The sequence below is a fragment of the Acipenser ruthenus genome, unplaced genomic scaffold (genome assembly GCF_902713425.1).
Source record: "Acipenser ruthenus unplaced genomic scaffold, fAciRut3.2 maternal haplotype, whole genome shotgun sequence".
NCBI lineage: Eukaryota > Metazoa > Chordata > Actinopteri > Acipenseriformes > Acipenseridae > Acipenser > Acipenser ruthenus.
The window spans coordinates 18,366-34,165 of record NW_026708138.1 but is presented as its reverse complement, the minus strand read 5'-3'; the positions used below and the strand labels follow the sequence as shown (position 1 = coordinate 34,165).

The following is a 15,800-nucleotide window of genomic DNA, read 5'->3' as shown; positions in this document are numbered from 1 at the left end:
CTATGCTTTACCATACCTCTCTGTGCTTTACAATGCTTCCCTATGCTTTACCAGACCTCTCTGTGCTTTACAATGCTTCCCTATGCTTTACCAGACCTCTCTGTGCTTTACAATGCTTCCCTATGCTTTACCAGACCTCTCTGTGCTTTACAATGCTCCCCTATGCTTTACCAGACCTCTCTGTGCTTTACAATGCTTCCCTATGCTTTACCAGACCTCTCTGTGCTTTACAATGCTTCCCTATGCTTTATCAGACCTCTCTGTGCTTTACAATGCTTCCCTATGCTTTACCAGACCTCTCTGTGCTTTACAATGCTTCCCTGTGCTTTACCAGACCTCTCTGTGCTTTACAATGCCTCCCTATGCTTTACCAGACCTCTCTGTGCTTTACAATGCTTCCCTGTGCTTTACCAGACCTCTCTGTGCTTTACAATGCTTCCCTATGCTTTACCACACCTCTCTGTGCTTTACAATGCTTCCCTATGCTTTACCATACCTCTCTGTGCTTTACAATGCTTCCCTATGCTTTACCAGACCTCTCTGTGCTTTACAATGCTTCCCTATGCTTTACCAGACCTCTCTGTGCTTTACAATGCTTCCCTATGCTTTACCAGACCTCTCTGTGCTTTACAATGCTTCCCTATGCTTTACCAGACCTCTCTGTGCTTTACAATGCTTCCCTATGCTTTACCAGACCTCTCTGTGCTTTACAATGCTTCCCTATGCTTTACCACACCTCTCTGTGCTTTACAATGCTTCCCTATGCTTTACCAGACCATAGCTTCAATAAATAAAAACGGTAATCAGATGGAGTCGATTCTCAAATACTTTATTATTATTATTGCACTGATTATATACAGCAGGAATCTCCGCGGGTGTGGGGGGGGGCGTGTGATGGATCTGTCAGAGCAGTGAAGGTACTCCCTCCCTCCTTCTCCATCCCCTCATCCTCTTACAGACCGGGAACTCCACACTAAAAATCCATCAAGTGAAACTCCAGGGAATCCTCTCTCTCTCTCTCTCTCTCTCTCTCTCTCTCTCTCTCTCTCTCGTTAAAACAATACCAAAAAAAAAAAAAAAAATTTGTAAAAACTTAAGGCTCCCGAATAATAAAACGAACACAATTCATCTTGGTGTTTAAAAAACAAAACAAAGAACGCACACCGCAGCTAGGGTTGGGTTTGTGATTTTTTTTTTTTTTAAAACAAAGAAAAAAACAAAATCAGCCGTGCCGATGTCTCCTAGCAGCGTGTGTGTGTGTGCGTGCATGTCAGCGTGTGTGTGTGTGCGTGCATGTCAGCGTGCGTGTGTGTGTGTGCGTGCATGTCAGCGTGTGTGTGTGTGTGCATGTCAGCGTGTGTGTGTGTGTGTGCGTGCATGTCAGCGTGTGTGTGTGTGTGCATGTCAGCGTGTGTGTGTGTGTGTGCGTGCATGTCAGCGTGTGTGTGCGTGCATGTCAGCGTGTGTGTGTGTGTGTGCGTGCGTGCATGTCAGCGTGTGTGTGTGTGTGCGTGCATGTCAGTGTGTGTGTGTGCGTGCATGTCAGCGTGTGTGTGTGCGTGCATGTCAGCGTGTGTGTGTGCGTGCATGTCAGCGTGTGTGTGTGTGTGTGCGTGCGTGCATGTCAGCGTGTGTGTGTGTGTGTGCGTGCGTGCATGTCAGCGTGTGTGTGTGTGCGTGCATGTCAGCGTGTGTGTGTGCATGTCAGCGTGTGTGTGTGTGCGTGCATGTCAGCGTGTGTGTGTGTGCGTGCATGTGTGTGCGTGCGTGTCAGCGTGTGTGTATCAGTCAGTGTGTGTGTGTCAGAGTGTGCGTGTGTATCAGTGTGTGTGAGTCACTGTGTGTGTGCGTGTGTGTGTGTGTGTGTGCGTGCATGTCAGTGTGTGTGTGTCACTGTGTGTGTGTCAGAGTGTGTGTGTGTGTGTGCGTGCATGTCAGCGCGTGTGTATCAGTCAGTGTGTGTGAGTCACTGTGTGTGTATCAGTCAGTGTGTGTGTGTGTGTGTGTAAGGATCAGTGACTCTGCTTCAGTGCTGCTCATGCTGTATTGAAGGAGTCAGCAGTCTCGGTTTGGGGTTCTATATTTGCTTCTGAGCAAAAACAATATTTGAATGATTCGTTCACCGTCTAAAAAAAATCCCGTTACTGTAAAAACAAAAACCAAGGACCCAAGCGAACGGCGACCGCGTCGCAGACCGTCTCAAACACTCGGTGCGATGGGAAAGGGTCCGGGAACGCGGGTTGGAATGTCTTTGCCGCGGCTCGCTGGTCTGGGGCCGGGACCGGGGTGTGGGATCGGGGTTCAGTCCAGTTTGCGCGCCCCCAGTTTCAGAGGCCCCTTGGCTGCCTTGCGCTCGGCTCGCTTGGCTTCCAGCTCCTTCTTCCTCTCCTCCCGCTTCTTCCTGGAGCGCTCCGCTCTGCCGTGCCCTGGAGGAGGAGAAGCAGGAGAGCACGCTGACAGAGAGGCAGAGGCACACGCGCACGCACACGCAGCGCGCACACGCAGCACGCACACGCACACGCACACGCAGCACGCACACGCAGCACGCAGCACGCAGCACGCACATGCAATGCTTGTTTAGTTTTCTAAATCAACTTTCTTTTGTTTGTTACTGTTGTACAGATACACATCACACTGTGTTAATAATAATAATAATAATAATAATAATAATAATAATAATAATAATAATAATACTGACCCTGATCTGCGTCCAGAGCCTCCCAGTTCTCGTCTCCCCCCCAGTCTCCTCCTGCATCCCCCCCCCACGAGTCCTCAACCCTCTGAGAGAGAGAGAGAGAGAGAGAGGAGAGAGGGGGGAGAGAGAGAGAGAGAGAGAGAGAGAGAGAGAGAGGGGGGGAGAGAGAGACAGACGGAGAGGAAGAGGGGGAGAGAGAGCGAGAGAGATACAAATCAAAAATTGGCAAAATTCAGTGCAGTTTATCAACAGCCATCAAACCCAACCCCCCCCCCCCATTATCAATTTCCAGATAGTGAAGTTGACCTACACCACAGGAAGTAAGTGGTTAGGTGCCAAGAAAAACAGCTCCTTAAACTTTGATATAACCCCCCCTCTCCTCACCGTGTTTGGGGTGCTGGCTCTCTGGGACAGCCCTGTAAAGAGGTCCTCCTGCACCCCCCCCTCTCCTCACCGTGTTTGGGGCGCTGGCTCTCTGGGACAGCCCTGTAAAGAGGTCCTCCTGCACCCCCCCTCTCCTCACCGTGTTTGGGGCGCTGGCTCTCTGGGACAGCCCTGTAAAGAGGCCCTCCTGCACCCCCCCTCTCCTCACCGTGTTTGGGGCGCTGGCTCTCTGGGACAGCCCTGTAAAGAGGTCCTCCTGCACCCCCCCTCTCCTCACCGTGTTTGGGGTGCTGGCTCTCTGGGACAGCCCTGTAAAGAGGTCCTCCTGCACCCCCCCTCTCCTCACCGTGTTTGGGGCGCTGGCTCTCTGGGACAGCCCTGTAAAGAGGTCCTCCTGCACGCCTCCCCCCCCCGCACTGTCCCAGTCGTACTCGCTGGCCAGCTTGGTTCCCTCGGGCGGGGGGTCCGAGGCCGCTGTCTCCTTCCCACTGGACCAGCTGCTGTCCCCGCCCCACCCGGAGCCGCTCCAATCAGAGCTCGGCTTCCTCGTCGACGCTCCGCCCACCTGCTTAAATAAAAAAAAAAGGCCAATGAAAAATATTTATAAAACTTTCCTGCGGTATTTTTGCATTTTTTTCTCCTCCCATGATTTTACTACGCATTTACCATGGTTTGTAATGTTTTTACCACACCTCTGTGCTTTACAATGCTTCCCTATGCTTTACCAGACCTCTCTGTGCTTTACAATGCTTCCCTATGCTTTACCACACCTCTCTGTGCTTTACAATGCTTCCCTATGCTTTACCAGACCTCTCTGTGCTTTACAATGCTTCCCTATGCTTTACCAGACCTCTCTGTGCTTTACAATGCTTCCCTATGCTTTACCAGACCTCTCTGTGCTTTGCAATGCTTCCCTATGCTTTACCAGACCTCTGTGCTTTACAATGCTTCCCTATGCTTTACCAGACCTCTCTGTGCTTTACAATGCTTCCCTATGCTTTACCAGACCTCCCTGTGCTTTACAATGCTTCCCTGTGCTTTACCAGACCTCTCTGTGCTTTACAATGCTTCCCTATGCTTTACCAGACCTCTCTGTGCTTTACAATGCTTCCCTATGCTTTACCAGACCTCTCTGTGCTTTACAATGCTTCCCTATGCTTTACCACACCTCTCTGTGCTTTACAATGCTTCCCTGTGCTTTACCAGACCTCTCTGTGCTTTACAATGCTTCCCTATGCTTTACCAGACCTCTCTGTGCTTTACAATGCTTCCCTATGCTTTACCAGACCTCTCTGTGCTTTACAATGCTTCCCTATGCTTTACCAGACCTCTCTGTGCTTTACAATGCTTCCCTATGCTTTACCAGACCTCTCTGTGCTTTACAATGCATCCCTGTGCTTTACCAGACCTCTCTGTGCTGTGGTTTTACTATGTGCAAGATAATGAAACTCTCTCAACATGATTTGAGGCAACTACTCAACACTTAGAAACACACACACACACACACACACACACACACACACTATAAATACAAAATCATGCCTCCTCTTATTTTAAAACGTGCGAGGCGGGTAAAACAGTAAAATCCAGGTCACACGGCAGGCTTACCGCTTTGTCATTGGCCTTCTTCGCGATTGACGGGACCGCGGACCAATCAGAGGAGTTCCAGTCATATTGGTCCGGCTGCCCTTTCGATTGGTCAGGTTCCTGTTACAAAAACAAATAAATTAAACAGATAAAAGCTGACCTTACGGGACTCCTCGTGTGTGTTTCTCAGAGGGAGACACTTAGAAACACATTATAAAGTCATTACATCTAAAATAAAACACAAACAGACTGATACTAACGTATCTGACTGATCCACAAAAGATACAAGGAAAAAATAAAATTGACACCTGACCTCCAGACTGCCCCAATCTTCCTCCTCCCAGCGGTCACTCACAGGCTCCTCCTCTTCCTCTTCCTCCTCACCCCTGCCTTCGTCCCATTGGTCAGCGAGAGCCGCAGGGGCGGGGCGAGGTGGGGAGTCCGCTTTACTGACCTCTGAACCTGAAAACTCACACACAGGAGAGGAAAGATAAACGATGTTTAGACGGGTCAAATATCACAACTCTGGGATGGGACCGAGACTCCCATTGCAAAGCAATCTGAAAGCCAGTCCAGGTTTTACTGCAGCCTTATAACCCGATACACAACATAGAGGACTGCTTTCTCACTCGAGAGCATTGTAATAATAATAATAATAATAATAATAATAATAATAATAATAATAATAATAATAATGACTCCCATTGCAGATCAGTTTAAGCCAGTCCAGGTTTATATTAATACAATTAGAATCCCCCCCCCCCATTCTCTCTACCTGCATTAGTGTCGGTGTGCTCTGCGGGGGACGCTGGGGTCTCTGCTGGTGTCGGGGCGCCTCCCTCCCCCCCCGGGGCGGTGCGGATCAGTTTGGAGGTGAGGGAGGAGACCCCCGTCACTGCCCAGCCTGCCCAGCTCGCTGCAGCCCCGCCAGGGGAGGAAGCAGAGGACAGGACGTCCTTCTCTGAGAAACAGAACACACACACACGTTACACACACACACACACACACACACACACACATTACACTGGAGACACACACACACACACACAGACAGACTCACAGACACAGACAGACAGAGTCACAGAGACAGATAGACACACACACAGATAGATAGACAGACAGACACACAGATAGATAGACAGACAGACACAGACAGTCTACACTCATGACTCTCACTCTCCGGTTCTCTCAGTTCAGCTCCCCCGACCCCCCTGTTATCCCCTCACCAATTTCTGCCTGTTTGGAGGGATCTTCGGACACCATCTCCAGCTTACTGAGGAAACTCTTGATAGCTTTAAACGCCTGCAGAGAGGAGGAGAGGAGAGGAGAGGAGAGATGAACGCACAGGGCAATACAACCATTTCTATCGAAACTGAACGCTGGTCTGCTTGACTCGGTTTCTTCTAGTTTCAATAATCACACTGATGAAGGCACTGGAGCCCAAACGCTGGTCTGCTTGACTCGGTCTCTTCTAGTTTCAATAATAACACTGATGAAGGCACTGGAGCCCAAACGCTGGTCTGCTTGACTCGGTCTCTTCTAGTCTCAGTAATCACACTGATGAAGGCGCTGGAGCCCAAACGCTGGTCTGCTTGACTCGGTTTCTTCTAGTTTCAATAATCACACTGATGAAGGCACTGGAGCCCAAACGCTGGTCTGCTTGACTCGGTCTCTTCTAGTTTCAATAATCACACTGATGAAGGCACTGGAGCCCAAACGCTGGTCTGCTTGACTCGGTCTCTTCTAGTCTCAATAATCACACTGATGAAGGCGCTGGAGCCCAAACGCTGGTCTGCTTGACTCGGTCTCTTCTAGTTTCAATAATAACCCTGATGAAGGCACTGGAGCCCAAACGCTGGTCTGCTTGACTCGGTCTCTTCTAGTTTCAATAATCACACTGATGAAGGCACTGGAGCCCAAACGCTGGTCTGCTTGACTCGGTCTCTTCTAGTCTCAGTAATCACACTGATGAAGGCACTGGAGCCCAGACGCTGGTCTGCTTGACTCGGTCTCTTCTAGTTTCAATAATCACACTGATGAAGGCACTGGAGCCCAAACGCTGGTCTGCTTGACTCGGTCTCTTCTAGTCTCAATAATCACACTGATGAAGGCGCTGGAGCCCAAACGCTGGTCTGCTTGACTCGGTCTCTTCTAGTTTCAATAATAACCCTGATGAAGGCACTGGAGCCCAAACGCTGGTCTGCTTGACTCGGTCTCTTCTAGTTTCAATAATCACACTGATGAAGGCACTGGAGCCCAAACGCTGGTCTGCTTGACTCGGTCTCTTCTAGTTTCAATAATCACACTGATGAAGGCACTGGAGCCCAGACGCTGGTCTGCTTGACTCGGTCTCTTCTAGTTTCAATAATCACACTGATGAAGGCGCTGGAGCCCAGACGCTGGTCTGCTTGACTCGGTCTCTTCTAGTCTCAGTAATCACACTGATGAAGGCGCTGGAGCCCAGACGCTGGCCTGCGTGACTCACCTGGTCTCGGACGCTCCGGTCCGGGTCGATGGTCAGGGTGCTCAGGACAGGGAGGATGCGTCCGGCGCTCTCGTTCAGCGAGTAGTAGTGATGCGTCGCGGCGAAGCCCAGCACCCCGGCCGCCCGCGAGGGGCTGAACGGGTCTTTGGTGGCGCGGGCGAACGCGGAGGTCAACACCCGCTGCCGAGTCTGAGAGAGAGAGAGAGAGAGAGACGGGGGACGGGGGACGGGGGACGGACACACAGATCGTTTTTTCTCTCTTTCATGTTAAAAACACATTAAAGTCCATGGAAATTCACGATCACGCCAGCGTGTACTCTAATAACCGCTAACAAAATAAGCATGAAATATTCACAGGTTGACAGCTGCTGCGGAAGTTTCCTGTTTTGTAGATTTTGAGTGTAAAGCTGAGGGAACATGAAGCCAGGGTTTCAGGAACAGCTGCTTCAAAACCTGGTTCCAGGAGACCTAGTTTGAGGTCGCTGTATCAAACCCCCCCCCCCCCCCCCCCCCCCCCCAAGTCTCCCTCCCAGCCTCCTGAAACACAGTCCCACCAAGCAGCTCTGTGTTCCCTCAGCTTTACGTTCAAAATCCACAAAACAGGAAACTTCCGCAGCAGCGATCAACCTGTGAATATTCCATGCTTATTTTGTTAGCGTTTATTAGAATACATCCCGGCGTGCTCGTTTACGTCTATGGCCTTCAAAAAGTTTAAAAAAAAAAAGGAGTAAGACAAATCTATCTAAAAAGTAAAGAATGAGACAGACAGACAGAGAGAGAGAGAGACAGAAAAGGGACAAAGACCAGAAAGAGACAGAGATTGAGACAGACAAAAAGAGACAGACAGTGTGAGAGACAGAGAGGAGAGAGACACAAAGAGAGAGAGAGAGAGACACAGACACACACAGAGAGCAGTAGGTGTAGTTACCCCTGCGTTGAGGTAGGGGGCGATCTTGCCCAGGCACACCGTGGTGTTGCACCGGATTGGACCCTGCTCATCCTTGGCTTGCAGCCGGGCAAAGTGCTTCATCAGCTCCACGTTGAGGTTGTGCTCGTTCAGCTTGGGGGCCAGGAGCAGCATGGACTGGGGGAGAGGAGGAGGAGGAGAGGGGGGGGACGGGGGAGAGAGAGGGAGAGAGAGAAGGAGGCAGACTTTTCAAATAGTCTTCTTTCCATTCCTGCTTAATAATTCATAAACACACAATTGACAGTCTCTGTGTGTCTATGTCTGTATCTGTATGTCCGTCGGTCTCTCTGTGTCGGTCTCCGTCTCGGTCTCTCTGTGCCCGTCCGTCTCGGTCTCTCTGTGCCCGTCCGTCTCGGTCTCTCTGTGCCCGTCCGTCTCGGTCTCTCTGTGCCCGTCTCCGTCTCGGTCCTCCTACCTTGACTGTCTGCTCCCGGATGGCTGGATTGGAGTCCAGGAAGCCGTGCACCACATGGGGGAAGACCTGCAAGTTTACAGCTGACTCGTTCAGATACTGGATGAACTGCTCCATCTGAGAGAGGAGAGAGGAGAGGAGGGGAGAAGAGAGGGGGAGAGAGAGATTGATTGATTAACCAGGGATGGAAATAAGACTCCTATCGCACAGCAGTGTGATCCAGTCCAGGTTTTACTGCTACCAGCTTGATCAGCCCCCAGTGTGTCTAGCTAACAAGCTCAGGAGTGTCTGATTATTAAACTCCCAGTGAAACCAGGACTGGATCACACTCTTAAATCCGAAAACCAAGTCTTGTATTTTTTGTAATACAGCCCACGCAGGTTAGTGAACGACTGACCTCACCCTCACCCCCTCACCCACCCCTTCACCCCCCTCACCTGCTGCAGCAGCCGGATCCTCATGGCCCGGTCCGGGGACGAGAACATCTTCACAATGACAGGAATGATCTTCTGCTGGTACTCCTCCACACTGAGGAACTTACCCACCTGCAGCACGGGAGAGAGGAGAGGAGAGGAGAGAGGGGAGTGGGGGAGAGGAGAGGGGGGGAGAGGATGAGAGAGGGGGAGGGGAGAGGAGAGAGGGAGAGAGGTGAGGAGAGGAGAAAAAATAAATGTCTTTATAATATACAGTGCTAGACCCTGATATCGATGCGATCCAGTCCTCTGAAATGTCTTTATAATATACAGCACTAGACCCTGATATCGATGCGATCCAGCCCTCTGAAATGTCTTTATAATATACAGCACTAGACCCTGATATTGATGCGATCCAGCCCTCTGAAATGTCTTTATAATATACAGCGCTAGACCCTGATGTTGATGCGATCCAGCCCTCTGAAATGTCTTTATAATATACAGCACTAGACCCTGATATTGATGCGATCCAGCCCTCTGAAATGTCTTTATAATATACAGCACTAAACCCTGATATTGATGCGATCCAGTCCTCTGAAATGTCTTTATAATATACAGCACTAGACCCTGATATTGATGCAATCCAGCCCTCTGAAATGTCTTTATAATATACAGCACTAGACCCTCATATTGATGCGATCCAGCCCTCTGAAATGTCTTTATAATATATAGCGCAATCCAGCCCTCTGAAATGTCTTTGAACCCGAGTCCGGGCACCTTGTACCTTGAACAGCGGCGTGAGGATGACCGCGCCGGCGTTCCCGAATTCGAAGGCCGTGAGGAGCTGCGGCAGGACCTTGTGCCGGCAGAAATCCTCCGGGAACGAGTCGAGATCCTCGCTCAACTCCTGGAAAAACTTCTGCTTCTCTGAGGGGTCCTTGATCTGAGAGAGAGAGAGAGAGAGAGAGAGAGAACCAGGGCTGGGAATCAGACTCCTATCGCACAGCAGAGTGATCCAGTCCAGGTTTCACTGCTACCAGCTTGATCAGCCCCCCAGTGTGTCTAGCTAACAAGCTCAGGTGTGTCTGATTATTAAACTCCTAGCGATTGCATTGCTGGTCTGCACAACATCACAATGCAACACCCTGCTGATTCTGCTCCTGCTCCTGCTCCTGCTCGGTGGAGCGACAGTGCCCCCCGCTGGTGGCTGGCGGTACCGCAGCCCCGTCCCGTTACCTGGATCTCCTCCAGGAAGAGGTTCGTCTCCACAAAGCTGTTGCTCATGAAGCCGCCCGGACCGCGGCAGCTCAGCAGGAAGCGGGCCGGGTTGGGCCGCAGCTTCGGGTTCGCTCCGACCAGCTCGCAGTAATGAGGGACCAGCGGCTTCGGGATCTGGATCAACCCAAGACAGGCAGAACCGGAATGAAACGCAAATTAAACAATAAGTTTATTTTTTTTTTATTTCCAAATGGTATTACATTTTAGTATCAGAACATTTTTTAATGGTTCTAGTTCTACAGACTAGCTTTTTATCTTCGTTTTTTTCTCTTTCTAATTTCACAATTATTTATTTATTTTTTTAATTACTGTTTTGAATTCTGTATAAGGCCGTTTTTAAATTCTGTAGAAGACCCGTTTTTTAATTTAACAGTTTAATTGTTCATTTATGTGTCTCTGTGTGTATAACTGTGTGTGAGTGTGTGTGTGTGTGTGAGCTACCACACACAAACACAGCTCTCACACACACACACCTCCGACACACACACACAGCTCCGACACACACACACACACACAGCTCCGACACACACACACACAGCTCCGACACACACGCAGCTCCGACACACACACACAGCTCAGACACACACACAGCTCCGACACACACACACGCAGCTCCGACACACACACACAGCTCAGACACACACACACACACGCACACACAGCTCCGACACACACACACCTCCGACACACACACACACACACAGCTCCGACACACACACACACACAGCTCCGACACACACACACACACACACTTTACCTTGCCCAGGGTCCGAAGGGAGGAAGCGCGAGGCAGTGTCCCATTAAACACCTCCCAGATCAGGCAGCCCAGCCGCCACACATCAGCCGCCCTGGAACCAGAACCACAGGCTCAGAACCTCTGCACAGAGACAGCTCCAACAACCAGAACCACAGGCTCAGAACCTCTGCACAGAGGCAGCTCCAACAACCAGAACCACAGGCTCAGAACCTCTGCACAGAGGCAGCTCCAACAACCAGAACCACACCCAGTTATATAGCAAAGACCCCAGCACAGAGTCCTGCTCCTTCCCAAGATCCATCACTCGCAGCTCCATCCAGGAGGCATCCAACGCGAGTGTCGTTCTCGTAAACAGCGCGGCCGTCGCAGTGAGGGTCCGGTCTGCTTACCATTTCTCCCCTGTGTTTTTACTTCGCTCCGAGTTCTCCGGGGGCTCGTACTTCTCCAGTTCTGGGGCTCCCTTGCGTTGCGGGGGTCCCCCGTCCCCCTCTGCGGAGAACATGTACTCGAGCCCCCCCAGCTTCCACTCCCCCGCCCGGTCCACGAACACGGACCACAGCCCCACGTCGCCGTGGATCAGGCGACAGTCGTTGATCACGAAACTCAGAGCTTTCTGAGAGAGAGAGGGAGAGAGGGGGAGAAAGAGAGAGGGGGGGAGAGAGAGAGGGAGAGAGAGAGAGGGGGGGGAGAGAGGGGGGAGAGAGAGAGAGAGAGAGAGAGGGAGGGGGGAGAGAGAGAGAGAGAGGGAGAAAGGGGGAGAGAGAGAGAGAGACAGAGAGGGGGAGACAGAGGGGGGAGAGAGGGGTGGAGAGAGATAGAGAAAGAGAGGGGGGAGAGAGGGAGAGAGGGGTGGAGGGAGAAAGGGGTGGAGAGAGACAGAGGGAGAGAGAGACAGAGAGGGGGAGACAGAGGGGGGAGAGAGGGGTGGAGAGAGATGGAGAAAGAGAGGGGGGAGAGAGAGAGACAGAGGGGGAGAGAGGGGTGGAGAGAGATAGAGAAAGAGAGGGGGGAGAGAGGGATGGAGGGAGAAAGGGGTGGAGAGAGAGTGAGGGAGAGAGAGAGACAGAGGGAGAGAGAGGGGAAAGGGGGGAGAGAGCAACAGATTTATTTTCTTTGATTATTATTTATTTATTTTATAATTAACAGTACTATTTTCCCATCAATTTTATCATTTTTTTTTACTGTACTTTATAAATCAGTTTGTTCATATATATATATATATATATATGTATGTATTTATGCTGCTTTGTATACATGTCTGTATTGTATAATTGCTTTGAAAACACCTGCTATTGTAAGTCATGCCAATAAAGCACCATCGAATTGAAATGAATTGAGAGAGGAGGCGAGTCAGAGTTCCCCTCCTCCCACTGCACCATACAAACCACAGCTATATCACAACAACAGGGCTGGGAACAAGACTCCCGATGCACAGCACTGTGATCCGTGCCAGGTTTTACCACACCCATACCCACAACCTAGTTTCAAATCCCTTTTTTTTTTTTTGGGAGGGGTGTACCCCTCTCCCGATTCCTCACCACAATCTGGTGCAGCCCCCAGGAGATCTGCAGCTCGCTGCGCCCCCCCGCCTCCGAGAGTGAGTTCAGGTGTGTGCCGAGGGGGGTGACGGGCTCCGTCACGATGTACAGGGCCTTGTCTGTCTGCGGAAACGAGAAACATCAGGACAGGGAGAGAGAGAGAGAGAGAGAGAGAGAGAGACACACACATACAGACAGACAAAGACTCACAGGCAGAGACAGACAGACACACACTCAAACAGAGAGAGAGAGAGACAGACCAGACAGACAGACAGAGAGACACAGACAGACAGACAGACAGACAGACAGACTCACACACACAGACAGACTCGCACACAGACACAGACAGACTCGCACACAGACACAGACAGACTCGCACACAGACACAGACAGACTCGCACACAGACACAGACAGACTCGCACACAGACACAGACAGACTCGCACACAGACAGACTCGCACACAGACACAGACAGACCCGCACACAGACAGACTCGCACACAGACACAGACAGACTCGCACACAGACACAGACAGACCCGCACACAGACAGACTCGCACACAGACACAGACAGACCCGCACACAGACACAGACAGACTCGCACACAGACACACTCGCACACAGACACAGACAGACCCGCACACAGACAGACTCGCACACAGACACAGACAGACCCGCACACAGACAGACTCGCACACAGACACAGACAGACTCGCACACAGACACACTCGCACACAGACACAGACAGACCCGCACACAGACAGACTCGCACACAGACACAGACAGACCCGCACACAGACAGACTCGCACACAGACACAGACAGACTCGCACACAGACACACTCGCACACAGACACAGACAGACCCGCACACAGACAGACCCGCACACAGACAGACTCGCACACAGACAGACTCGCACACAGACACAGACAGACCCGCACACAGGCAGACTCGCACACAGACACAGACAGACCCGCACACAGACAGACTCGCACACAGACACAGACAGACCCGCACACAGACAGACCCGCACACAGACAGACCCGCACACAGACACAGACAGACCCGCACACAGACAGACCCGCACACAGACACAGACAGACAGACAGACTCGCACACAGACACAGACAGACTCGCACACAGACACAGACAGACTCGCACACAGACAGACTCGCACACAGACACAGACAGACCCGCACACAGACACACAGACAGACCCGCACACAGACAGACAGACGGACTCGCACAGACACAGACAGACTCGCACACAGACACACACACAGACAGACAGACAGACACACACACAGACAGACAGACAGACAGACACACACACAGACAGACGGACTCGCACACAGACACACACACAGACAGACAGACACACACACAGCGTCAGGTGCCGCGGTACCTCCAGCCCGTCCACGTATGACAGGATGTTCGGGTGCCGAAGTGTCTTCAGCCTCTTGAGCGCCGCCTTCGCCACCGGAGTGTGCTCCTCCGAGCCGGGCTTCACCTCGAACACAAACACCGAGACGGGCTCTCCCGAGACCTGGGGGAGCGAGCGAGTCACCGGACACGGGAATCAGACTCCTACCGCACAGCAGTGTGATCCAGTCCAGGTTTTACTGCTACCAGCTTGATCAGCCCCCAGTGTGTCTAGCTAACAAGCTCAGGTGTGTCTGATTATTAAACTCCTAGCGAAACCAGGGATGGGAATCAGACTCCTATTGCACAGCAGTGTGATACAGTCCAGGTTTTACTGCTACCAGCTTGATCAGCCCCCAGTGTGTCTAGCTAACAAGCTCAGGTGTGTCTGATTATTAAACTCCTAGTGAAACCAGGACTGGATCACACTGCTGTGCAGCGGGAGTCTCATTCCCATCTCTGCCAGAGTCTAGAAAATCTACAAGCGAGCACCTTTGCACGACTTCTTATTAAATTATCACCGGTATGAACTTGTGGCCGAATCTGAACGCTAGTCCCCATTATCTGTCTAAATTGTTCCGATTATTTCAACCAGTCACCGCGATCGTGCGCTGGAATCAGCGTCAGGTTAATTATTATTATTATTTATTTATTTATTTCTTAGCAGACTTACAATTGTTACAAGATATCACATTATTTTTTTAACACATTATTTTTAATTGGATTAAATCACAGGTCCGCTGCAACCGACGAAAGAAACGTACCGTTAAAAATTCAAATAGACCGGGCAATACAATAAAAGCATTTTTTAATTTTAATTTTTCTCCCGTTTGTATATTCAAATGAATCGATTTAAATACAACGACGTCATCGTGAAACACGGGGGTGTCTCTCAACAAAACAAAACGACGAGTCTCACAACAACTTCACACAACAACATTAGATTCGGTTCACGGTTTGTTTGTTTTTTTTTAAAACGTTTTATTTACGTACTTGTTTGTTCATTTAATGTGTATTTTATATATTTTTATTTATTTATTTTATCACTCACCCCCCCACAAACACGGCCACGTCATTGAAACAAACGCCACCTCGAATCCGGCCGCCGCTCTCTACTCCAGCCCGGGGCCTCGGCTCTTTCTCCGGGGAACCCCGCCTTGTGTTTCCCTTCTCCCCCGCCTTACCTTTCTCTTCCCCCGGTGAAGGCTCCATATCCCGGACGTCTCCTGGCCATCCGGCAGGATCTCGTACTGGAAATCTTTAACGGGATCCCGGGAAAAGAAGGACCACATCTTGCCTTCTTTTGTGAACCAGCGGCATCAAAACACGGAGAGGCTGGATTGCAGCGCCGCAGCCGCGCCGCTAGGAGGCGATGACGAGTCCGGTGTGTAATTCTGTATCTGACCGCTAGATGGAGACATATCGCAATGTTTTGTCCAACGCAATGCAATGTACAGTAATGCAATGCAATGTACAGTAATGCAATGCAATGTACAGTAATGCAATGCAATGTACAGTAATGTAATGCAATGTACAGTAATGCAATGTACAGTAATGCAATGCAACGCACAGTAATGCAATGCAATGTATAGTAATGCAATGCAATGTACAGTAATGCAATGCAACGTACAGTAATGCAATGCAATGTACAGTAATGCAATGCAACGTACAGTAATGCAATGCAATGTACAGTAATGCAATGTACAGTAATGCAATGCAATGTACAGTAATGCAATGTACAGTAATGCAATGTAATGTACAGTAATGCAATGCAATATTTCATTTTATGCTTAAATTACTTTTTGTTGTTGTTGCTAAATTAATTTTGCCACTCGTTTGTCTGCCGACCAAATAACTTTGAATT

General features: G+C 50.4%; 1 protein-coding gene across 3 annotated transcripts; it reads right to left on the bottom strand.

Annotated features, from left to right (window-relative positions):
* Window positions 1-813: 813 nt before the first annotated feature.
* On the bottom strand, window positions 814-15,338 carry LOC117398604 (N-terminal kinase-like protein). 3 transcript variants are annotated; one of them, XM_059019976.1, is made up of 18 exons: window positions 15,121-15,338; window positions 13,920-14,060; window positions 12,517-12,639; window positions 11,368-11,591; window positions 10,979-11,069; window positions 10,180-10,335; window positions 9,728-9,886; window positions 8,968-9,075; window positions 8,534-8,647; window positions 8,080-8,235; window positions 7,152-7,340; window positions 5,893-5,968; window positions 5,442-5,627; window positions 4,980-5,128; window positions 4,688-4,786; window positions 3,150-3,647; window positions 2,699-2,780; window positions 814-2,426 (listed from the first exon to the last, which is right to left on the bottom strand). In XM_059019976.1, the coding sequence occupies exons 1-18, from the start codon at window positions 15,226-15,228 to the stop codon at window positions 2,302-2,304; spliced, it is 2,784 nt and encodes a 927-aa protein (XP_058875959.1). In that variant the 5' UTR covers window positions 15,229-15,338; the 3' UTR covers window positions 814-2,301. The 3 variants fall into 3 exon arrangements, with proteins under 3 accessions (XP_058875959.1, XP_058875960.1, XP_058875961.1); XM_059019977.1 differs by having other exon boundaries at window positions 3,150-3,644; XM_059019978.1 differs by having other exon boundaries at window positions 3,426-3,647; window positions 15,121-15,337.
* Window positions 15,339-15,800: the final 462 nt, after the last annotated feature.

Coding starts and splice junctions, on each gene's coding strand:
- LOC117398604 (XM_059019976.1), bottom strand. CDS start 15,228: ATGTGGTCCTTCTTTTCCCGGGATCCCGTTAAAGATTTCCAGTACGAG. Junction 10,336..10,978: donor CCCTTCGGACCCTGGGCAAG/GTAAAGTGTGTG, acceptor GGGTTGATCCAG/ATCCCGAAGCCGCTGGTCCC. Junction 2,427..2,698: donor GGCTCTGGACGCAGATCAGG/GTCAGTATTATT, acceptor CTCCTCCTCCAG/GGCACGGCAGAGCGGAGCGC.